General features: G+C 46.0%; 1 protein-coding gene across 3 annotated transcripts in view; it reads right to left on the bottom strand.

Moving 5' to 3' along the window:
• Window positions 1-25,229, bottom strand: part of LOC119379003 (triple functional domain protein) — a 271,997-nt gene that overhangs the window by 163,662 nt on the left and 83,106 nt on the right. For all 3 annotated transcript variants that reach the window (XM_037648129.2, XM_049411836.1, XM_049411837.1), the window contains exons 32-35: window positions 23,760-23,942; window positions 23,545-23,658; window positions 22,505-22,650; window positions 20,772-20,871 (exon numbers count right to left, since the gene is read on the bottom strand). In XM_037648129.2, the coding sequence (XP_037504057.1) occupies window positions 20,772-20,871; window positions 22,505-22,650; window positions 23,545-23,658; window positions 23,760-23,942 (543 nt within the window). The remainder of the gene's footprint in view (window positions 1-20,771; window positions 20,872-22,504; window positions 22,651-23,544; window positions 23,659-23,759; window positions 23,943-25,229) is intronic.

The following is a 25,229-nucleotide window of genomic DNA, read 5'->3' as shown; positions in this document are numbered from 1 at the left end:
AAAATGCATTTCTAGGATGCTAATCACCCCCCCCCCCTTTTTTTTTGTATGCCTGAGCACCATCTGAACTGTACCTATAAAAGTAAATCACATTGTAATATAAATACAAACAGGATATCATACATAATACAAACAGAATCCTAATTAAACGCAAGCAGAAATTTCGCCTCAATACCTTAGAAAGACTGTGAATTACAACAAATTCTCCTGTCTAGTCAGAGATATTCTTTTTAATGTGTTTATATACGGGCAAAAAGGCCGGCTTAGTGCATTTTTTTGGAACGGAAAAAAAGAACTGCAGGTTTATAATCGTCTTGTTAACAATTCCTGGCAGTACTGAGTCCAAGCAATCATCTAACATACTTTGGCGTCCAAAAACCGGGAAATATCGGGTGAAGAATTATACCAAGGTTACGAAAACTGCGTTTTAAAAGAAAGGAGCCCGTATTGTGTTGAAACACAATTCTGTATCACGCGTATCAATAACTTGTGTCCCTTTTTTCACCTGTAAATACCCCACAGAGGTGGTTCCGCTACAATATGACAGGCTGCGTTACGTTATACTTGAGACGAAGAAACAAAAAGTTTGAAGTTTAGTTCCTACTCTATCGGGCGCCGTTGATTATCACTGCATCTTCACTGCAATACATGCTTCTCGGAGTGGCGGGTAACTATAAAACCTGACCGTCGATGCTACAAAACGTAATGCACATATTTATAACCCCTCCTTCTCTCTCTCTCCTGCTTCACGAACTTTCATTTTCGATGAAAGGGAACAAATAAGTGCCCGTACTTTCCAGCGCTATCCTGGCAATCCTAATCGAAAGCATTCACCGTCAGCCACCCGTGCAAACGCCGCCACTTGGCAACCGCGTTCACACCGAAAGTATCACACGCGCCTTCCGACCTCTTTGTTTCGCGGCGCCAGCGCCGAGGACTCGTTTAAAAAGCCAGGACGCGCCTCGGAGCTGGGACTCCCCCGAAACGGGCTCCCCGATTAAACCGCGCCTCCGCTGCCAACGCGCCTGTCAACGCGTCAGCCCTGTCACGCCTCTGGCAATGGAAGCCGCCCACACCAAGTGGCGTCGTGTGCGGCGCAAACACAGACAGCGCCCGTCTCTTTCATCCCCACTCGTTAGTAACCGCGGTGTATTTGCAACATCGATCCGTGCATTTTCAGTCTACTGGCAGTTCGCTTCGCTCCTGAGCTCGCAGTATGAGCAGGAAAGTATTTCGTGACAGCTTGCACCGAGTGGCAACTGAAAGCTACATATACGTAAAAAAATTTCGACCGCTGACGATCAACCATCAGCACAGATATAGGAATTTGGTTTTTCTTCCGCACGCAAGCACGCAAACCCGCAATTTACGAAATGGAACGTCTCCGGACTGTTCAGCTAATTTTGAGACAGCGCCCCGGCTAACATCAGTGAAACAAAGAAAATACATGCAGGGACGATGCATATTTCACTTAAAATCTTAGAAAAGTAATTTTCCTTTCACCGCTGCGCAGCTTTTCTTGCCCTAACTGCACCGAGAGATCGCATTTTAATTCCTGATTGTTCACCTAGAACTTTTACTTGCCTGGTTATCAAGACAACAAAAATGAAAAGTTGACTTTGTTCATGGGTTGATAATGATACCAAGGGATGGGAAACGCTGCCGAGGACGGCAGAGGGTTAGATAGGTTGATGGAGTTCAGAAATTTTCACACATAAAATTGAATCAACTCGCGCAGGACAGGGCAAATTGGAGACGATCGGGAGAGGCCTTCGTCCTGCATTGGGCATAAAGCAGGCCCAGGATGATGGTGGGGAAGCTGCAGCTGTTCGAGAGGGGTCGCAGCGTGCTCGACAGGAACAAGCAAGCATCTTGAGATGTGAATGTAACTGTCCACATGAATATTTCTGCATTATTACGAAGAACACATGATGCTTTGCTTATTGGGAAGCACTCAGGCTTAGCTCTGCACCGAGGGTAATCCAGTATTCGAATTCGGGGGGTTCTACTTTTTCTGGAGGGTGTGTGGCGGAGGGAGGTGAATAAATCACTGGCATCATGGCTAACCTGACCGGCATGCCTCGGCGCACACATAACGTCGCTGTTGCGAGTGGTCAGAATTATAGCGAAGCCACGCTTACGTTGCCCAACCACAATGCTTAGCAAGCTTTTGCACACTACGACATTTCACCGTCATCCTGAGCCAGGTAACGTAGACACTCATTTGGCCACTCAATATGCAAGCGAGTAGGCGTGTGGCTGCAGTTAAAGGCGACCAAATAACCACAAGGCACCACGAGGAGGATTATTTCGCAAGACACATGGGGCCACCTGTCGGCGCGAAAAGGACGAGACTGAGTAGTTCAAGGTAAGACTTCCTTGCTCGGTTGGCTGTGCAGTTATCAGGTATAGGGAGCATAGATTTAACTCAATTTCACGGCGTGCTGTGAGTGCTTAACGCATACAACCCTCAGAAGAACAGCTGTGAACCGCTGACCTCACACGCTCGTCCTAGAACAGCTAACCGGTTTATTCGCTTGAACCATGGAAAGAACAAAGGCGAGCGCAGAGCGACGCGCGCTGCCACCAAATGTCGTCATTGACGTTGCTGTCGCGTGTCCGCGAACAAGGTCGACTCGATCAGAACGTTTGATCTCACAGCTTTCCGTGGAGCGAGAAGCATCAAGCTCAGTTCATTGCGGGCTGGCGGCGAAAGCGAAACGAACTCGTACATTCGCGGTTCTCGGCGACAGGCACACTGGATGCAGCGAGCTTGCGATTTTCCTTGAACATCGCGCGGGGCCTCGGCGAGGTGTACGGAAAATAGGCCACAGGATACACGTAAAAACACAAGTAAAGAAAAGGTTGAGCGCTAAGTACCAATAAAACATGACACTAAATCTACAATTATTCATTTGCTGCAGGCTACACAGGTGTCTCATACAAATAGACATATAAATAAGGATGACTGCCTATCGCGTACCACCCCCGGCCATGTTTGCGACCGCTCCGCGTCCGGTGACAACAGCGATATGCAAGCACTGATATTTATAAACTACCATGCATGCCACATCGTTGCACGCAGAAAACATTCAAATTTTTTGTGTGAACTATATGTGAAAATGTGCGTCATACAAATAATTGAAGAAATATCGTTTTGTCCGTCTTCATGTTTCTAGCCAGAACTTGTGCGGAAGGCCCTGCAGGAAGCCTACTGAAGACTGTGAGGCGATTCGGAACGCGCTCATTCCATAGCCCAATAATGCAGAGACCGATAACAGCCGCTGCGTGTTCGGGAATGAGCGACTGACTGATTTATTTAGGCGGCCCATGTAGGCGCCGGAGCTCTGACAGACGAAGAGGTGCCGCATGTACAAAAGAGAACTCGGGAATTAAAGAGGTCATGAACCACTTTTCCAAGTAATGATCTAATGACCTTAGTATCGGAGTTTACTGCCTCCCGAATCGATTGCCGCAAAAATTTCTCGAATCCGTCAAGAATCAGCGGAGTTACGGGGGTTTGGCGCACGCTCTCAGCGCTTTCTCTCTTTTCTCGTGCCGACGAGCGCACTGGAATCTAGACAGGGAGGGATGGCACGGGGGTAAGAAGTTACGTCAGCGCGCGTCATGAAACGCGATCGCTCTCCCGCTGTGATTCGCACACACGAGTGCGGCTACCGTGTAAAGTTAGCAGACTGAGGAGTGCGGCGCGGGCAAGTGGCGGCACCCCGTGGCAAGAAGCGCATCTCATCCGGCTCATCCGGTCGCGGAGACATAGCATGCCAATAAGCATGCTATGTCTCCGCTACGTCAACGTGCAGACGCCCCGCCCACCGACGAGAGTGAGAACCGGCCTCTGTTTGAAAAAGAGGGCGCCTGAGGAAACGGCAACTTCGCGCTCCGCTTGTGGCCAGGGTTGCCAATGGTGGCTACTTTTCGCCAAATTGGCGAATTCGAGGGGCCCGTGGCGACCTAAAATTATGAATGGCGACATGGCGAATTTTTGGCGATTTTCGGCTTAGGTCTCCACTGAGTTATACATCCTAAGCTCAGTGTCTTCGCAACGAATGACCGGCAACATTCACTGTATTTTTCTTGGTTTTAGACCTAAGAGTAGAGTGTGCACATTACGCGTCATTCCGTATGTCCGTCCTGTAACTCGTGTGTATCTCCTCAATTCATCTAGAGGCAGGAGGTACGGGAACGTCCCCCAGAGACATTCTAGCAAAATGTAAACCGCGAGGGGGGAGTGTTTGACTATAAGTTAATAGCTTTCGGCGCTTTAAGTTTCTCTAAAGTTTCGCTTCTGAAGGGGCTAGGCGACGGGTTGGCCGCGTGTTCCGACCATTTGTTCCGCCAAAGCTCCAACTGTTCTGAATAGCTTGGCGAGTTATTCACCGTTGCAGTACCCCCAATTCAGCTGGTAAAGACTGTTTTGGAACAGCGAAGAGAGAAGGAAACGCGGCTATTTGTGCAATAAAAAATATTTATTGAGGCATTTTCCACTGTTCTCGGTGAGCGTGTGCAATGACAACAATTGATATACAACATTTTACATTGCCTATCTGTTCATTAATAACGCATCGGCTTGACGCGTGTAGATATAAGTGACTGTAAGAAAGGGTCGGTAGCGTCCGGTATCGTATTAGTTCACACTGAAAAGGTGTAAGACTCACAATGATCGGTTCCTGTAAGACTTCTGTCGTGTTACCTTCAATAAACCTTTTATAATCCTTTTAATTCATATAAGGGTACGTAAAGCTGTCTACAAACAACGCTTTCAAGGTTTTCGCCCAAGGTTTACGACACTTTTACCTTTGAAACGAGCGGACAGGGATGGAAGGATATCATGAGCGTTTCATTCATACACCCTTGCGCCACCACGCACATCTTGCGGCTAGTCGGAGAAGCAGCACCATGCACTCCCATGGTGAAGCGGGCGATACGACTGGCATTGAGAAACGTCAATATAACTTAAGGGTCTTGGATGGTATACTGTATTCTATGGGGCTACACGTGAGAGGAAATATTTATTACTAGGTATGACGCACATATCTAGAATGGCGACTTTTTTGGCGAGGTTTGTAAAAAAAATGGCGACTTTTTGCGACTTTTTGCTCGTCATTTGGCGACATTTACTCGAAAGTGAGTGGCAACCCTGCTTGTGGCCTTTACGCAGCGCGCACGACTGTAATATTTGGCAGAGCAGTTCATAGCCGTGTCAGCTTTCCGCAGGTTGTGTTTTTTCAACAAGCCCAAGGGGTGCTCCATGACCCCTTTAAGCTCGCCCGAGGTTCTTAAATGGGTCATTAAAACGAAAAGCGCTATTCCTTGCGCGAAAGGAGCTCAGAAAGCCGGAAACGATGGCAAAATGAAAGGAGGGTTGTAGGGACGCCGACGCCGCATCCAAGTATTCGAATCCCCTGTTCGTGACGTCAAGGATATGGACGGAGACCCTGACCGGTACAGTTGGTTTTTATCGGTAAAGCCGTACTACACTGTAGCTACATAAAACAAGGGTTGAACTTAGAAAATTTCATGAAGTTATCACAAAGACCCCAATAGAAGGTTTTGGACACAATTCACTCGTTGCACTGCGACCGAATAAAGTCACTTTTAAAGTAACGGCTGCCGCGTAGCATTGATATAATTTTTTTCTCAGTTATCTTTCATTTCTTGGTTGTTGAGTTATTTTCCTTTTCTAGCTGTTTATTTAAGTTCCAAATCGGAAATCCTACCCCGTTACAGAATATGGGTGGAAGCGGCCTGGGAACGCATTCTAGTGAAAATATATACATATATACTTTGAATTATCATATATAACACCACACTGACGCACCCAGACGGGCTTCGGCGTAAATTTAAAAAAAAAAAATAGATGGAACTTTGCACTTCGTTATCTCTTCTAATAATGAACTTATTCGTAGAAAATTATCCCAAATAAGCTTCAAAAAAAAAATGTACAGTATGAAGTGCTTTAGTTTATAGTGTCTCGCCCGAAGTTCGGTAAACAAACCTTTTTCCACTTATGCCACATCGGGATGCGGCCGTCGTCGAGAATCGAACCCACGAATTCGTTCCAAACAGAAAACGTTATAATGGATGTATTAGGGAGACCGGCCCCCGACGCCTTCTACGAAAAGACATGGAAAAACCAGCACATGTGCGCGTTACTTCACTTATGAAAGCATACTTTGCGCCTCAGCTGGTCGGTTTTCTACAGCAGAAAATTCAACAAAACTCTACGGCTTCACGTGCCAAAACCGTAATATGATTACGAGGCACGCCGTCCGGGGCTCTCCTGGTTAACTGTGACCAATTGCGGTTCTGGGTGACTGCGGCGTAAACAACAACAAAACAACATGCGTAAACCAAGATAGAAGGCATGCACTAGAGTGTCTTCTGCACGGAGAAAGAAGACACGCACGGAGAAAAAGGACACACGACGCAACACCCTCCGTTATGGCGAACATCATATAATCGGTGTGTCATGTGTGCCCTTTCCTGACGTCCACGAGATTGCGGAAGTCGCTTTGCAATTCGAAAGCAAGACACAGCGCGTCTGGAGCAGCCCGGAAGTCCGCGGAGCGAAACGTGCACGCAGATCAGCATTCTGAATACACGGAAGCCGACATTGAACACGCAACTTGCATGCGTAACGCGGGCGAGCGAGCGCTCACACTAAGGAGATCGCGTCTGCGAAGAGGCAGCCAACCACACCAGCAACGGCAGAAACGGATGTGCTTCCGTTTGACGCTGTCTTCTGGCGCGGCCACAAGTAGTGTGCGCGCGACAAAACTGCGCAACCGCGCCGGGATGCGCGCGCTTCCGCTCAGCCGCTGAACGACCATATATACTTACTCTGCCGTTGGAGCAGAGAGAGCGAGCATGCAAACCTCAACGAGGAGTGGCGCGTCGGTCCACACCAAGGAGGTTATAAAAAACTTTTCTTTAACCTCCTTGGTCCACACTCGAGTCCATACGGAAGCTTCCTTCACGGTATCGCCCGTCCGCTTCACGTCGTCTTCTTCCGCGGCCATAAAATGTACTTCTCGGGGTGCGATTGCGGCCCAAGAGAGCTCCCGGTTTCGCCTGCGGTCGTCAAGCGGCACGAGCCAGCACATGCGCGATTTCGCCAGCGAAACGCTTTCCCGCGCTGCCCTCACCATGTCACGCGCATTACTGCGACACGTTAATCAGCGTGTCGCAGGCGGGTGATTCCACGTAAGATCGAACAAACGATGGCTGGTCGACCTCTCAAATTTATTTCAAAATTTTATATATTATTGCCTGATGAGTGGAAAGAAGAGATCCGCAATTTGTTTTGCCACCAAAAATTTTTTCGAACCACAGGAAATCAATAATGACGAAGAGGTGCCGTGGAGCGCTCATCCGCTCTGCTGTTTTGGCCAACTTTCGGTATGAATTGCACAAAGTATATTAAAGTTAGGTAGCTGAAATTTATTTACCTTAATATATGCATGTTTTTGCTTCTGCTCAGGTATTTTTAGTTTTTATGTGTAGTGCAGATGTTTTTATAAAAAACCTCAAAAATGGCCCAATCGGCAAAATTTTCTTTACTTTGAAGGTCTTTATCTCAAAAACGCCTTGTAGCAGAGGTACAAAAATTCCGCATTACGTTCTTCACATGATTATCTACCAAACTGCCAAATCTTGTATTTATATAACTTTTCAGTAAATAGATATCATCGGGCTAAGTTCAAGAAAACACCGAACAATGAAAACTTCTGACGACAATTAAAAAAAAAAACCCATTTTTTAAATTTCTTAAACTTTGTCCACTTATTCTCCTCCACATCAGCTTTCACAATCATTAAAACATGTTGCATAATGTTGTTGCACTAATAGTTACGGCCCCTCCAATGAGTCTCTTAGGCAAGGATGGGCAATTCCGACTTCTTGCCCAGCAAGTGTATAAAATGCAGGCAGGATTGAATTTCTTTTTATTAAAACGTCAGCAGGTACCTAAAAAGGTGTCGCCTGCACTGAAGACGTTAATTTTGAAATTATTTGGTCACTGCAGCGGCCACGAGCGAGGAGCGACCGAGTAGGCGCGCGCGCACCCGAGATGCTCGTTGTAAAGGCCCGAACACACGTACGCGTTGCAGCGCGTCAACGCGTGACTTTTTGACGCGGCGTCGCGCCCTCTCCCTATGGAGAGGGCGCGACGCCGCGTCATAAAGTCACACGCTGACGCGCTGCAACGCGTACGTGTTAAAGGGGTATTCAGACGGGGGAGGAATGCTCGGGGGAGACGGGGGGGTTGCGGATCACGTGACCACGACGTCACGGATTAGCGAGTGGGCGTGACCCCCCCGCGCCTCCTCGGAGGAGACGGGGACGTTTTCCCCGAAAGGACAAACAATCCCCCGGCGGTGGGGGATGTGGCGGAATTTCTGGCTCTTGTTTGGCCACATTGTTGCACTTGCTCCTGCAGAGAGCGGCAGCGGGTGTCCAGTCTGCAGTTGGGGTCATCTGTAGCTGGGGTCATCGTCGTCAGCAGCTGGTGAAACGGGCGGTACAAGCCACAGGAGTAGTCTGGTAACACTGGTCTCCCCCTCCGTTCGCCCCGTCCGTGTGAGTGGGGGGCATTTGTGGCGACTTCTCCTCGCGAGTTGACGTCACTAGGCTCCGCCTTTACCCCCCGAGCATTTCTCATCCGTCTGAATACCCCTTAAAGGGACACTAAAGGCAAATAACAATTTATGTTAGAGTGAAAGCCCAATGTATCACAACTTCTAAAACGGCAATATTATCAGCAGCAGTGCCCTACTTACCGAGAAATTAAGCTAAATGTATCACATGACGAGCGCCACAAGTGGGACATTTTCGAAGTGATCCCGATGACGTAGGGAAGTCGGCCTACAATAAATCACTAGTAATCAAACTAGCAGCAGTAAAAAAAGAACATTCCGAGCATCAAAAGACGTAATAAAATGCTGCTTGTTCGTTTCCGCTTGATTCATGGAAAACAAAACCTCCGTGGCGTTGCCATGGGGAACGGCGCGCGTGGTTCAAAGGTTCCGTTTTCGCCGAGCTGTGCCTCGCCCGTCTCAGTGGTAGCTTCGGGATCGCGTACTGCCGTGCGTGTTTTGCGCGCTCGTGAAGGTCGCTCTGACAGAAAGTTCGACAAAATGCCGCATGCGTGTGATATTGCCGGATGCCCGAATGGTGCACAACGCCAGTGCTGCAGCAAGGAAACCGGTGTGTCTTTTCACTGGGTGCCGCAGAATGAACCCTTACGCTCGAAGTGGCTTAGTGTCATGCCATTGCGCCAGTGTGCTAAACAGTCAAAACCTCTGCGTGTGTGCTCGCTGCACTTCGTACTGAGGATTACGAGACCAACCGCAACTTGTGACGGCTTTGAATGTGCCCATCCGAGCAAGTCTTTGCCGCAGCGCCCGTTGTGCTACTGTGGGTCCCGCTACTTCCGCTCGGCTGCTACTAGTGTCGGCGGCCGCGCAGTAAAAGCGGGCAACGTTGGGCATGGCAGCAGTGACGTATGAGAGTCGTATTTTCAGGCGGGAGATTTGAAGCGCGCTAACGCGATGCGGACCACTAAAAACGTGATTTTATTTCAAAATAAGCACTTCCTTGGCACAAAAGCAGCGCTACGAGGTTTCTGGACCGCTATTTCAACAATCAACGTCGACTTAATATTTGCCTTTAGTGTCCCTTTAAGAGACGGCGCAGTGGGAGCTCGTTCTCGCGTCCTCAGACCGGTTGAGTTCGAAACAGTAACACCTCTCGGGTGACTTGAACGCAAGTGCACTGGAGCTTCGCTATTCTATCCGCCCTCTGGTCGCATCTTAGCTAGGCGCTGATAACACGGCGGAGATGGAAGCAAGATGAAAACTCTCTAAGGGAGCTATGAGCGCTCGCTTCACGCACGCTGCTGCCACAGAAACTGCGCTGCGCCAGTTGCGATCAGTGGAAAGCATGAACGTGGCGCTCCAGTGGCAAAGCAAAATATGGATTGTCAAAGGAAAGAAAAGCAAAACTATCGGTAACCGGATGCGCTGGTCTATATTAGATGTCGGCAGCAGACGGCGTGAACTGGCCGCGCGTTCGGTGCGCTGTTCACGCTTCATTCGGCGCGGATAGTTCTTGTGCTTTGCTCTTACTCTACTCCTCCTGTGCGTCTCATGACGAGAAAGTATAGCTCTGAATGAGTCTATTGTGGAGACTACCTTTCGAAGCACAAGAAGCTTAAAGGAGTACTGACACGAATTTTTAAAAAATTCGGATTGTTGCTCTAAATAAAAATACTGGTGTCGAGAAACCTAAAACGACTATTGTGGTGCCTGGGAATGCATCCTATATATTTTAATTAGCGCCACCTTAAAAAGACACTTTCGGTTTCGACATCGGGGGGTGGCTTCTCAGTGTCGTTTCATAGCAGTGTGACGTCACGGAGATACAGAAATTCGCGACGTACTAGCGGGAAATCCGTCATCTGCTCGTGGTGCAACAGACAACGATGAGTGAATTGTCGTCTAGTGACCCTGACAGTGATTTCTACGATTTAGGCTGCATGCAGGACGCAGAACTCGCGAACTCGGAGGAACCGTCTTGACTTGTCGGGATAATGCCCTTGCAGTGTGGCTGGCTTGCAAATGCTCAGCGACGAAAACTTCAAAGTCAAATAAAATTATTTTATACGTGTTCTCCGACTCCAGTGTGTGGACAGCGTGGACACTGCATACAAACGAAGCAAAAAATGTCCCTTTTGCGATGTCTCAAAATCGTGTCATTACTCCTTTAATTATTGCAAAGAAGCCAAAATTTCGGAGAGTTACCGACCTAGACATAAATGCTTTGAAGGAACGTTTAACGCCCGAAAGATCAGTGACTGTCAGTGAGACGGACTACTTGTGCTACGCGTGCTTTTGCTACCACTGCAATGAAAGATCTTCACGGAACGCACAGTTTAACGATGACATTCTTATGCCCCTGAAAAAGAAAGCGACGCAATTAACCAGATCACTGCGACTACCGGTGCACGTGCGTTCAAGACACCCGAGAGGTGCTGCTGTTTCGAACTCAATCGGTCTGAGGACGCGAAAACGAGCTCTCACTGCGCCGTCTCTTACAACGAGCATCTCGGGTGCGCGCGCGCCTACTCGGTAGCTCCGCGCTCGTGGCCGCTGCAGTGACCAAATAATTTCAAAATTAACGTCTGGAGTGCCGGCGACACCTTTTTAGGTGCCTGCTGACCTTTTAATAAAAAGAAATTCAATCCTGCCTGCATTTTATACACTTGCTGGGCAAGAAGTCGGAATTGCCCATCCTTGCCTAAGGGTCTCATTGGAGGGGCCGTAACTATTAGTGCAACGACATTATGCAACATGTTTTTAATGATTGTGAAAGCCGATGTGGAGGAGAATAAGTAGACAAAGTTTAAGAAATTTAAAAAATGGGTTTTTTTTTTAATTGTCGTCAGAAGTTTTCATTGTTCGGTGTTTTCTTGAACTTAGCCCGATGATATCTCTTTACTGAAAAGATATATAAATACAAGATTTGGCAGTTTGGTAGATAAACATGCGAAGAACGTAATGCGGAATTTTTGTACCTCTGCTACAAGGCTTTCTTGAGATAAAAGCCTTCAAAGTCAAGAAAATTTTGCCGATTGGGTCATTTTTGAGGTTTTTTATAAAAACATATACACTACACACAAAAACTAAAAATACCTGAGCAGAAGCAAAAACATGCATATATTTAGGTAAATAAATTTCAGCTACCTAAATTTAATATATTTTGTGCAATTCATACCGAAAGTTGGCCAAAACAGCAGAGCGGATGAGCGCTCCACTGCACCTCTTCGTCATTATTGATTTCCTGTGGTTCGAAAAAATTTTTGGCGGCAAAACAAATTGCGGATCTCTTCTTTCCACTCATCAGGCAATAACAGATAAAATTTTGAAATAAATTTGAGAGGTCGACCAGCCATCGTTTGTTCGATCTACGTGGAATCACCCAGGCATATCAAGGGAAATGACGAAGCCCAGTTTCCAAGGCTGGCCTAACGCAGCTTACGCAGTTAAAGGGACACTAAAGGCAAATATTAAGTCGACATTGATTGTTGAAATAGCGGTCCAGAAACCTCGTAGCGCTGCTTTAGTGCCAAGGAAGTGCTTATTTTAAAATAAAATCACGTTTTTAGTGGTCCGCATCGCGTTAGCGCGCTTCAAATCTCCCGCCTGAAAATACGACTCTCATACGTCACTGCTGCCATGCCCAACGTTGCCCGCTTTTACTGCGCGGCCGCCGACACTAGTAGCAGCCGAGCGGAAGTAGCGGGACCCACAGTAGCAACAACGGCGCTGCGGCAAAGACTTGCTCGGATGGGCACGTTCAAAGCCGTCACCAAGTTGCGGTTGGTCTCGTAATCCTCAGTACGATAGTGCAGCGAGCACACACGCAGAGGTTTTGACTGTTTAGCACACTGGCGCAATGGCATGTCACTAAGCCACTTCGAGCGTAAGGGTTCATTCCGCAGCACCCAGTGAAAAGACACACCGGTTTCCTTGCTGCAGCACTGGCGTTGTGCACCATTCGGGCACCCGGCAATATCACACGCATGCGGCTTTTTGTCGAACTTTCTGTCAGAGCGACCTTCACGAGCGCACAAAACACGCACGGCAGTACGCGATCCCGAAACTACCACTGAGACGGGCGAGGCACAGTTCGGCGAAAACGGAACCTTTGAACCACGCGCGCCGTTCCCCATGGCAACGCCACGGAGGTTTTGTTTTCCATGAATCAAGCGGAAACGAACAAACAGCATTTTATTACGTCTTTTGATGCTCGGAATGTTCTTTTATAACTGCTGCTAGTTTGATTACTAGTGATTTATTGCAGGCCGACTTCCCTACGTCATCGGGATCACTTTGAAAATGTCCCACTCGTGGCGCTCGTCATGTGATACATTTAGCTTAATTTCTCGGTAAGTAGGGCACTGCTGTTGATAATATTGCCGTTTTAGAAGTTGTCATACATTGGGCTTTCACTCTGACATAAATTGTTATTTGCCTTTAGTGTCCCTTTAAGCCGGTAAAACCAGAACTTTTATCCAACTTCACGAGGGAAATGGATGTTATATGACGTAAAATCATGGTGCCAATAAACACAATAATAAAAACACCTCATTAGCATACTAATGCGGTGTTCACGTTAGGTGTGGACGACCCTGTACAAATGTACTCGCTTACAACAGAAGAAAAAAAAAAACATACGCTCCGCGCACAGCCATTGCTATCTCACGCGCAAAGTGCTTGCACAGGTATTAGGTGCCCCATCCAATCACGTTCGATTATGTTCGTGAAGTCAAGCGCTTCTACGTGTTTAGCAAGAAAGTCGGATTTAGCCGTACAAACACCCGTTTGTATCGCAGGTTTTAGGTAGAAAATTTGAACGTCGCCACAGATTTTTACTCGTCCAAAATAATATCTAGTCAGGAAATACAAACCTTCATTTTCCAGTATAAATAGTATAGGGCTTGCGCCTCGAACGAAAACAAGCTGGACCGACTTTCATGCAGATCTGAAGGACAAGTTGTGCGTGTGGAGCTCACGTTTACTCTTAGGCTGTAACGGGTCTACGTATATCTCATTAAACCATTACATGGGTAACGTTCGGCAACCCTATGTTGGCTAAGGACGCCTGACAAAACATAGCGCGGTATCAGCGTGAAAAAGAGTGAGAGAGATTATTGGAAGGAGCGAGCGCCGAATTCTCCAAAATAAAACTCAATAAAGCTTGATGACCAATTACTGCTCGGTCACGAACTACTCCTTAATTGTGCGAACTTCTGGCGAAAAGGAAATAAGAAAGGGAAGGTACCGTGCTTCTATGGCGAAAAAATAACTGCCAAATTCCGAGAAATTGCATTTCCAGTTTCAGCGCCGCGAAAGCACGTGTCCAAATTACACGATTGATCCAGCGCCTAAGAAGCAGTTTATGCATCCTTCGGTGTATACGTCGCCAGATGTAAGCGAAAATAGAGTACGCGTGCGCGTCCGTTGCTATTACCATGCAGAAAACGCAATTTTGCGCACCACCGCCTGTTGGGACAGCCGGTGCCACGTGACCTAAACGAGCACCGCGATTGTTAAGGGCGTGATGCGCCTTCTGCTCTTAAACGCAAAGCGCGCTGTTACATTTCAAGTCACTTATACAAATGATATTTTCAAGTGGCACTGCGACATTCTGAAGCAGCTTAGAAGCACTGGGCATATCTTCCTGCGTTTTCTTAACCTTTGAGACGAATGAGACAATCAGAAGTGACATTTCACCCGTTTTCTTGCGCACACACTCGCAATATTGTCGTAGCGCTTACTGATACGCATTTTGATATATGGATTAAAGAAGACGGGCTTTTGAAACACTGCTTATTTGCGAATTGACGCGATCGAAGCAACGGGTGCACACTAGGGCTAGTTTCGTTATTGACAGCAAAGCGTCGCCGTCAGGGGCGTGGCCAGGGTTTTACTTCGTGGCTTCCGACCCTCACCCCCCTTGTATGTCCTCTACACACACACACACACACACACACACACACACACACACACACACACACACACACACACACACACACACACACACACACACACACACACACACACACACACACACACACACACACACACACACAGTTAAAATTCGATCTAACGAAACCCGATTTTACGAATTTCTCGATCTAACGAAGAAATTTCAATTCCCCGGCAGATATTTAAGCACAGAGCTCAATGTTGTCATCCACACCAATTAACGAAACTATCATGGCATTAAACCCGATTTAACAAAGTTTTTCGAAAATATAAATGAGTAAAAAGGCAATGATTTCCTTGCAATTTTGAAACAGGCGGGCTTTTCTTGGGGCGTGCGCTGTAACGCTATCGGGTTACTACATCTAGCCTCCTTAGTCACGACCCCAGTTTTATTTTGACGAGGATGCACGCCGCGCCCCCGTATGGAACAATGGACTTCCCAGCCGGTAGCGCTGTTACGTACCAAATGGCGCTAGGGGCGGTGGTGGTGCTCCCTGTAAATTCGCCCACAGGAACACGGTGGTTGCTTTTGTCATTTCAAGGCTTAGTGAGAGACGGCACTGATCGTCTCCTTGCAACTTGCTTGCTCGCATAACCACTGCATTCGTTCTCCCCATGCATCTCTGCATATTGGCAGCTTGTCATAAACGCATCGGCCAGGCATGGGAAGCTCCATGTCCAGGCTGCCCTCGCGGATTTTTTCACACGCTCAGGCGCGTGTTAGTGCCAAATAAAATGTCGTGCAGCTTTTCGAGTGTCGCCAGTTTCAATTTTAAATTTCGAAGGGTAGAAAACTTCCTTTCCCGGTTTTACGAACTTCCCGATTTAACGAAATAATTCGAGCACGGTCATCACTTCGTTAAATCGAGTTTCAACTAGTATGTGCAAAATGTATAAAGACAGTTGTTGCTCAGCAGCGCTAGAGCCAACTTGACGTCAAGGCAGGGCACGGACTCCGGGCACGAGCGGCGCTCCCGAGCCCAGAGTTGGCTCGAAAGCGCCGGCTCACTAGCGTTCCTCAGCGAAAAAATTCGAAGGGGGGTGGGGGTGGAATTGTACACCACGAGCTAGAGTTCCTGTATATGCTACCTGTATATACAGCAACTCTACCACGAGCGGCACAGCAGCGCCATCGTGGCAGATATATGCACACGCCGGCTTCGTGCTCTCTTTCTGAGTATTCATGTTGCTGACTCATCGTGGTAGCTTAGCCCGTAAAGTGTCGCGCTGTTACGCTCGAGGGCGCGGGCTCGATTCCCAGCCACGGAGGCCGCATTTCGATGGTGGCGAAATGCCAAGAACACCCGTGTGCACGTTAAAGAACCCCAGGCCGGCGAAATTAATCGGGAGTCCCCTACTACGGCGTGCCTCATAATCATAGCGGCAAGTATAACCCCAGCAATTATGAGTACTCATGTTTTAATTAAACAAATTGCCGCGCGCCATGACGTGCTTGTTCGAAGAAATGTTTTCCGCACGTGTTGTGGGCACATGAATATTAGAAGCCGCAAGGAGTTGAAACCAACATGTGTAACAGCAATACAATCTGAAAAAATACGCGCAACCAATGTTGGTTTTGCACACTGTAGTTTTGCGTTCGCGCCAGGCAAGACGGTCGTGCGCTCGTCGAACGCATAATAGACAAGCGGGACGGCGTTTCCCTCTCCCGCATCAACAAAAGCGTTGCCATAACAGCCTAATTGATCTATTTATTTATTATTCTGTCTTTCAACTTTGGTCTGCCAGGATCCAGACGAGAAATCGGCGCTCGTGACGCGATTCCCTCTTACCTGGGGGTTATATTCCAGCTGACATAGCCGTGTCTCAAATGCAAAGCGCACTGTAACATTTCAACTCAGCACTTATATAAACGAGATTTTCAAGTGGCACAGTGACATTTCAAAATAGCTTAGAAGCGCTTGGCACACTCTCCTACGTTTCTTAACCTTCAAGACGAATTAGATCAGCCGGAGTAACATTTCACCTTTTATTTTTCATGTGCGCACTCATGCAAAATTCCTCTAGCGGTCACCGATACGCATTTTGACATTTAAAGAGATGGGCTTTTGAAACACTGCGCGTCTGCGAATTGACGCGATCGAACTGCGACACGTGCCGCTATTCGCGTTTCGTAATGAGGAAACGCCAATCTTAAGGCACACGGGAAATCTAAAGGGTTCGCACATTTTACCATTACACAACTTGCGAATGCGCAGCCGCGACAAGCGCACATGAAACGGCCCACCGTACGCGCAGGTGCAAGCACCTGTAGCAACGGTTGTTACCAGTAGCGTATAGCCAGACATTTTTTTCGGGGGTGAGGGGGGGGGGAGGTTATCCACTTTATGCGCGTTCGTGCGCACGTTGTATGTGTGCATTTATATATACACATGCAAATTAAAGAACTTCTGGGGGGGGGGGGGGGTTAACACCCCCACCTCCCCTCTGGCTACGCCACTGGTTGTTACTTCGAAAAGTCCTCTCGCTGCTTTCAGCGACATTTTTTGTTCAACCACTGTTAGCCACTTCAAAACTCCTATAGACTTTCATCTCGTTCGAAATGTCCCACAACGTACTAGATGCAACTTTGCACACACTACAGATTCCTCGTAGTTAGTTGACAACGTAATCGTCTCTACAAACAAAAATGGCGCATTTACTTTTCTTCCACTCATCTTCTAGAAACGGTGCTCAAAGCTTAGCTGCAACTTCGCACTTCCATGTCCTTACATCTATGGCAGGTGGTAAGTGATTCCTTTTCTGTGGCAGTAAGTTAGCTGTTGTAAGCAATGCTAGTAACAGATATTTAATTTACGGTTGCAGAATGATACATTTACGGCTGCTTAATAGACACATACGAACACAAGTGCACTACATCACAACATCTCACTATATCACAACATCTCACTATAATTCAATAATTCACTATACCACAATATATCGGCCACAAGAGCAACCGTGGAAAAGGGCCATTGTTCAGGCTGTGCTCAATGTTAGTTTAACAAAAACTTTGAAGCTAAGAAAGAGGAGGCATCTGGTGGTGTAGTTCTGAGCACCCATCAAGTGACGAAGCTGCTTCCCTCTATGCCACCAGATGGTGTTGCCCTCTCTCCATAACTTTTTAAGTTCATTCTACAAAAATAGAATGAACTTAATCTATAAAGGCAAGGGAGAAAAGGATAACATTCACTCGTATATACCACAAACCATTACATCGGTACTATACAGGTTGGCGATGCAAGCAATAAAAATGAAAATAGAAACGTGGGCAGAACATAACGATATTTTGGGAGAACTCCAGAATGGATTTCGAGTCCACAGGTGGTTAGACGATAACCTGTTTGTTTTCACTCAGTGTATAGAAATATCTAAAATAGAAAATAGGCCCTTGTACATGGCTTTTCTAGACATCACTGGGGCATACGACAATGTTAATCAGGGAATTTTGTGGGATATATTGAAAGAAATGGGCACAGGCGACGACTGTATACAGCTTTTGAGGGAGATATACAGAGAAAATACAGTTTGCATAGAATGGGAAAGAGTTTGGAGCAAAGAGAACGTTGATATTATCAAGGGGCTGAGACAGGGATGTCCTTTGTCCCCGCTGTTATTCATGCTGTACATGGTGAATATGGAAAAAGCGCTAGAAGCAGGCCCGTAGCCAGGTGGGGGGCCAGGGGGCCCAGGCCCCCCTCGAAATTTTGATGACACATGGTGTTTTATTGAAAATAAATCATGAAAATAGGCGTTTTTCTCAAATAGTCAAGGTTTTCAGCAAGTGGCCCCCCCCCCCCCCGAAAAAAATTTCTGGCTACGGGCCTGGCTAGAAGGTAGCAACATTGGTTTTAATCCATCACACAAACAGGGCGGCGTGATGATTGAGCAGAAGGGTGAGCGAATACAAATACCTCAGAGTATGGATAAATGAGGGTGACAGGTACATGGAGGTACAGGAAAAAGCCTCGGCAGCAAAAGCAAAGAGGAATGCGGCAATAATGAAGCACAGAGCGTTGTGGGGATACAATAGGGACGAGGTGCTTCGAGGTCTGTGTAAAGGTGTAATGGTTCCGGGGCTTTCTTTTGGGAACTCAGTGGTGTGCATGAGGGCAGAGGTGCAATCGGGAATGGCAGGGGCGTAGCCAGAAATTTTTTTCGGGGGGGGGGGGGGGGTTCAACCATACTTTATGTATGTTCGTGCATGCATTTGTATGTGCGCGTGTATATATACGCAAGCAAAATTGAAAATTTGGGGGGGGGGGGGTTGAACCCCCCAACACCCCTGGGGAATGGATATAAATGGACTGTGGGACGCCTTGCGTTGGGTGCTCACGGGAAGACGACAAATGAGGCTGTAAAGGGCGATATGGGATGGGCAGGATTTGAGGCGAGGGAAGCTCAGAGCAAAATAAGGTTCAAAGAAAGGCTAAGGAACATGAAGAAGAGTAGATGGGCAGAGAAGGTGTTCCGTTATTTGTATAGGAAGAGCGTGGACATACAGTGGAGAAAAAGAACTAGGAGGCTCACTAGTAAATATACGGCTGGTAGTGTAAGCAATATGTCAACAAAGAGCGTTAAGCGAAAAGTCAGAGAGGCGGAGAGGATTTACTGGACGGCAGCTATGAAGAAAAAAACCGGCTTTGAGTAACTACCGAAAGGGCAAAAATGAAATAAGGAGGGAGGCATTTTACGGTAATTCAAGGAGAAGCGCTTTACTGTTTGAAGCGAGATCGGGTTGTCTTAGAACGCGTAGAAGCAAGATTCAGTAAAGAAGAAGAACAATGCACGTGCTGCGGGGAAGATAAGGAAACGGCAGAGCATGTTCTGATTGAATGTGGAGATATCCACCCAGGTGTATGTTTGGGCACGAGCCTACATGAAGCCTTGGGTTTTAGAGACGACAATGGAAAGCTGAACACAACCACGTTTGAAATAAGTAAGAGATGGTTAGAGTATTGGTGGCAAAAAATTATAGAGAAAGGGCAAAAATAAATATTGGAAAAAAAATCAGGACATTCTGCCGTAAAGGGCAGAGAACTGGGCTGAGAATTTCAGTTTTTTTTTTTTCTGTAGTAAGATGGATTTAATTGAAGTAGAGACACTAGGCCAACACTCAGAAAAAAAAAAGTAAAAGATTTTTTTTTTTTGCCGAGCCTGGTGGCACACTTGTCACCGCCCTGTTATAAAGGGGACTCTCATGGCATCCATCCATCCAACTAATCACTATATAAACAAGTTTCTTATTTATCTAATCCAAAAAAGGTAGAAGTTGAGGGGGAAGATGAAAGCTTGAAGAGATGAAAAATTCGAGAATACGGGGTGGAGCCAACGTTTCGACAAGCCCAAGGAGTCCGATAACCACAGCATCTGACCAAACATACCTTGCGTGTGGGCTAAAAAGCGCTATGGATTCACACCAACTAGCCTGCCAACACATTGTGTTGAACCAGCAATGCATCCTCACCTCCACAGGAAAGGTGCAGGTGCTTCCCATGGCATTTTACACCGTGACTAGCACACTGCGTTCTCTGTTCACAGCAAATACAGCATGCGGCTGGTGGCACTTCTCACGCTCTTGCACAAACCCTTTTGTCCACCTACTTCAATGCGTCTGACCTAAAGGCATGCAATCACCCCTGACTGCAACTTACCTTTGCTCTTTGCATGATGCCACAGCTTTGCCCATCATGGGAGGGTTATGGGACATCACTGAAAACCACTGCATGCTTTTTATCATTTGTCATTTTACCTTGTAGTCCATTCAAGGTTTGCTTAGTTATTTCCACAGTGGGTGGGATTTGCTGCCCATTTTTATTTGACTGAGAGACCAGAAAACTCTCTAGGATCAGTCTTTGCTTTTTCTAGAATACAGCGGTAACCCTTGTTTATCAATAAGCTGCAAAATATAGTGCTAGGAAAACATTGTAAACATCCATGATGTCATGGAAAACTAGTGCAAGAACTTCAAGATGGCATAACCACCCAAATTTTGCCCTTTTACGCTGTTTGCTTACACATAATATACTGACAGTTTCGGTCTCTCAGAAAAGGAATTTGCTAGTCTAACTTCACATGTTTTGATTTGGATGCCATTCCCTCTTCTCATCTGTCCTCAAACAGGCAAGAGTGGGCAGCAGTATGCCACCAATATGCCAGATCCGATTCAAATCGAACGAATATAGAGAGTCATGCATCACAAACCTTTTCACTGTCCGTAGTGTTACTGGATCCAAAAGAGGCTACTGACACGCGCTCCTGCATGTCAGTCAGGCCTTCATCCTGGGAGGAGTCCTCAAAGTCCCTAAAAAGGCAAAACATAATACTGCAAGTCACGGGGGGGAATACATTGTGTGGGTAGAAAAAAAAAAAGGTTCTATGGATATTGCACACACTTTAATACGATACATCTCCTTTACATGTGTACCAAATTTAGTTTTTGTCCCCTGCTCCGTTTAGGATATACAACAGTTTTTATACAGTGGAGGTCTATCGAGGGGTACTGACACCAATTTTCGAACCTGAGTCTACTCTGCCAAACATATCAGCATACAAAGACTGCTCTGACCAGGTGTGAAGCTCAAAAAATGCTGATAAGATATTTTATTTAAACACTAAAGTCAATTTTCGCATGGCACACCTACTGACATCAAATCAACACTATAGTAACAATGAACTAAAGTGCAAATTTTGGTGACTCCATGCAGCAGTACAGTTAGTTGTGATGTCAGGAACACACACATAAAATGGCTGCTCGCACATCGGTTTTTCGACCGTCTGCTGTTGCCATGCAGTCACCATTGTTCAGCAGACCCGTGAAGCAAGTGAGAGGAAACCATTTCCCTGGAAAGCAGGGAAATGGAAACCATTTCCCTGCTCACTTCAGGTTCTGCTTAAAGAAGGTACATTGTAAATATCAATTTTAAGGAGCTAAGCACACGATAGATACAGCTGGTTTCGGATACAGTACCATGATACCATAGATGCAGTACCATGATTTCTATGTATCCCCCCCCCCCCTTCCAGAGCACTGCATAAGCCCGACTTGCATGCTGGGCCACTTCTTTCAAGCTAAGCTTGTTATGACTTGTAGATTTCGGTGGCGACAATATATGCTAAAAACCCGGTGCCAGCAAGCGTACAGAAATGTGGCCCTCAAAGGTGTGCCGGTCACATGCATATTTGTATACGCAGTTTTCCAATAATTGATGTGTGTGTGACCACACAAATCTATCCCATCAGTTGTCTCTCCTTCAAAATTTTGTGTCAATACTTCTTTAAGCTTGTCAAGACATTTTGAATTAGACCTAAAGCAACAAATGTACAAGGTGATTCTTTTAGAACTGACCCATTTCACTGGGCAACAAAGCATCCGATTTCAATGCAGTTTGCAGCAAAACATTCAAGGAAGGTTGAAAATTTAATGGCTTGTTTCATTTATTGATGTGCAACACACACAAACAGGAATAAATAAGAAATAACGAAAACCGCAAAATGCTATACAAGGAGGGATGGCTTGCACCTATAAAATGTTAAAAAGTATGATTGCCAAGTGGCACACCATACGTGACTAGTTAAGGTTCATAAAGGCTGTAAAGGTTTATAATCACTTACCCTACAGCAGATGTTGAAATGACCACCCGACAAATCAAACTGTTCTGACTTCAACAGTATGCAGTCCCACACTGTATGGAATTTCGCGGAATGTCACGGTCTTGGTTATTTGCTATTTATTCTTCTTTTTCAACATTGCACATAAAAAAATGGGGCGGGCCATTAAATTTTCGTCCGTCCTGAATCTTTTTTTGCAAATCGCATTAACATCGGTTCATTTGTAACAAAAATAAAGCACAATGAAATTATCTCAGTTCTAAATGAATCACCCTGTATTTTTTGCATGAAGCTTTCACACAAACACTGAAACACTGGTACATTACCTGCTTGATCGGTTGCTGAAAAGCTTGGAAGTAAGCTTGGTACTCTTGTTCAGGTTCAGTGTTGATAGGGTAGAGTTAAAGCATGTTTCCTGAATCACCTGTCGCAGTTTCTTCACCCAGGTCTGCTTTACCTCAAGTGAAGACGCCTGTTTTCAGGAAATTAAAATGCAAAAAAAAATGCAGTGTGTTATGCTTAAAGCACAGCCTCACAGCTTATGGCATAAAAACATTCAATTATGTGGAATGAAAGTTCATTGCACACATTACCACAAAAGCAGGTCCAAATTCGGCAATATCCACTATAGTAATGATTTGATATTTTTTAGCGTTCAAAAAGTGCCAACCAGAACAAGCCCTGTTGTCTAATATTTTAATAGCCGAGTCCAGTTATCCAGTTATGACATGGTGAAACTGTGCATGGCAAGTCAGACTTTCAACATGGACGTAGAGGACTTACAGACGTTAAACGCACACCAAGCTTCATGTATGTCCAATGTCTTAGTCCTTTATGCCTGTGTGAAAAGTATTGTTTACAGCACACTGATCCATCATGCCACAGAACCATGTGGCCCACTACTACACATCATCATTGACTGTATTTCAGTTACCAGGCACTGCAGTCTGAGAAGACTGCCATAAATGCTATAATGTTTACAGAATACATTAAATTAACACACTCTAAGGTCAACAAATTACTTTTTGTTTTCCATTTCTTCCTGTCTCTATAATAATATAATAATAATTGTTGGGGTTCTATGTCCCAAAACCACCATATGATTATTTTGACCATCTTGTGTTCTTTAATGTGCACCTAAATGTAAGTGCATGCGCCTCAAGCATTTTGCCTCAATGAAAATGCGGCCGCCATGGCCGAGATTCTTCCTTTCTCTAATTGTGGCCTTGCCACAACTACAAAGCACTAAAACATGTTACAGAAAAAAAACACTCAAGTTTCTCGACTATTTTTCTTTACAGTACTGCAGAAATGTCCCCAAATTTACAATTACGCTATTCACCCAATCCCAAGCAATTTTCCCCACCTTCAGTATTATCTTGTTCTCAGATGTGGGACCATGCTCAGTCCATACGGCTGTCCACACAGCAAATTTGCACTCATCTCCTTCTATGTGCTCTGTTATGCCAACTTCGGATGTCTGTAAATAAACATGCATGCAGGAGGTTAAGCTCTTCAAGAACGCATTTCAAGCACAAACACAAAGTCAGAAGACAACGAGGATTAAAACAAGGCACTCACCATGAGTTTCTGCTTGTAGACGTATTTTACTTTGCCATTGGAATCTTTCATCTCCTTGCTAAAGAGTAAATACAATTCGAAAAGGAAGATGTGCCGCTCCCGGCCCTTGCGGATAATCGCTCTGGAGTCAAAAACTTGGAAGGAATCTTGCAACACAACTTCACCTAACTGGTCAAGGGAAACCTGAAAACAGTGCCATACAATGGTTACCTGACTGCTGTAGATTTCTCCATGGCACTTACCAGTGCACTGCACACCAGTTGGTTTTATTTACTAACTTGAGCACATAAGCTTCTTTGAAAAGTTTAAATGCGAAGCATTTCTTAGCGAACTTTTGCAACTTTGAACGTGTCTGTCTGTCTGTCTGTCTGTCTGTCTGTCTGTCTGTCTGTCTGTCTGTCTGTCTGTCTGTCTGTCTGTCTGTCTGTCTGTCTGTCTGTCTGTCTGTCTGTCTGTCTGTCTGTCTGTCTGTCTGTCTGTCAGTCAGTCAGTCAGTCAGTCAGTCAGTCAGTCAGTCAGTCAGTCAGTCAGTCAGTCAGTCAGTCAGTCAGTCAGTCAGTCAGTCAGTCAGTCAGTCAGTCAGTCAGTCAGTCAGTCAGTCAGTCAGTCAGTCAGCCGCCTATGACTTTGTGCTCTCCTGGCCGTTTCATTAATGAGACATATACCGAAATTGGTAAGGCACAACATGACTATGATGAACATAAACGACAGGTCATAACATGAAAATCATGACATGCATGTCATGAACAGCATGATTTACATGCCAAGGTCTTGGTGCTCTTGCAGCCATTTCGTTAACTTCATACACACCAAAAATTGGTATGAAGTGACAAGATTGTATGACAAACATAAGTGACAGGTCCTATCAAGCAAATCATGATACGCATGCCATGTACAGCCCGATTTACATGACATGGTATTGGGGAGCTCACAACTATTTAATTATATGGATATATATACCAAAATTGGTACGATGAAGCATTTCTGTATGCAAACATAAATGACAAGTGGTAACATGAAAATCAAGACATGCATGTCCTGTAGGGCATGATTTACATGCCATGCTCATGGTGCGCTCACGGCCGTTTCGCTAGCTTGATATACATCAAAATTGGTATTGGATGACCTGACTGTACGAAGAACAAAAATGACAGGTGGTAACATGACAATCATGACATGCATGTCATGTAAGGCATGATTCACACGCCACGCTCATGGGCTGCTCGCGGCTGTTTCGCTGGCTTGATATATACACCAAAATTGGTATTGCATCACCTGACTGTACGACAAGCATAAATGACACGTGGTAACATGACAATCATGACATGCATGTTGTGTAGGGCACGATTGACACGCCGCGCACATGGGGGGCTCGCGGCCATTTCGCTATCTTGACATACACCAACATTGGTATTGCGCAATGCGACTGTTTGATGAGCACAAGAAAGGTGGTAACATGACAATTATGAC

Source organism: Rhipicephalus sanguineus, chromosome 1, assembly GCF_013339695.2.
Source record: "Rhipicephalus sanguineus isolate Rsan-2018 chromosome 1, BIME_Rsan_1.4, whole genome shotgun sequence".
In the NCBI taxonomy this organism is placed as follows: Eukaryota; Metazoa; Arthropoda; class Arachnida; order Ixodida; family Ixodidae; genus Rhipicephalus; species Rhipicephalus sanguineus.
Note: the sequence above shows the minus strand (reverse complement) of the source record. Positions and strands in the feature narration are given on the sequence as shown.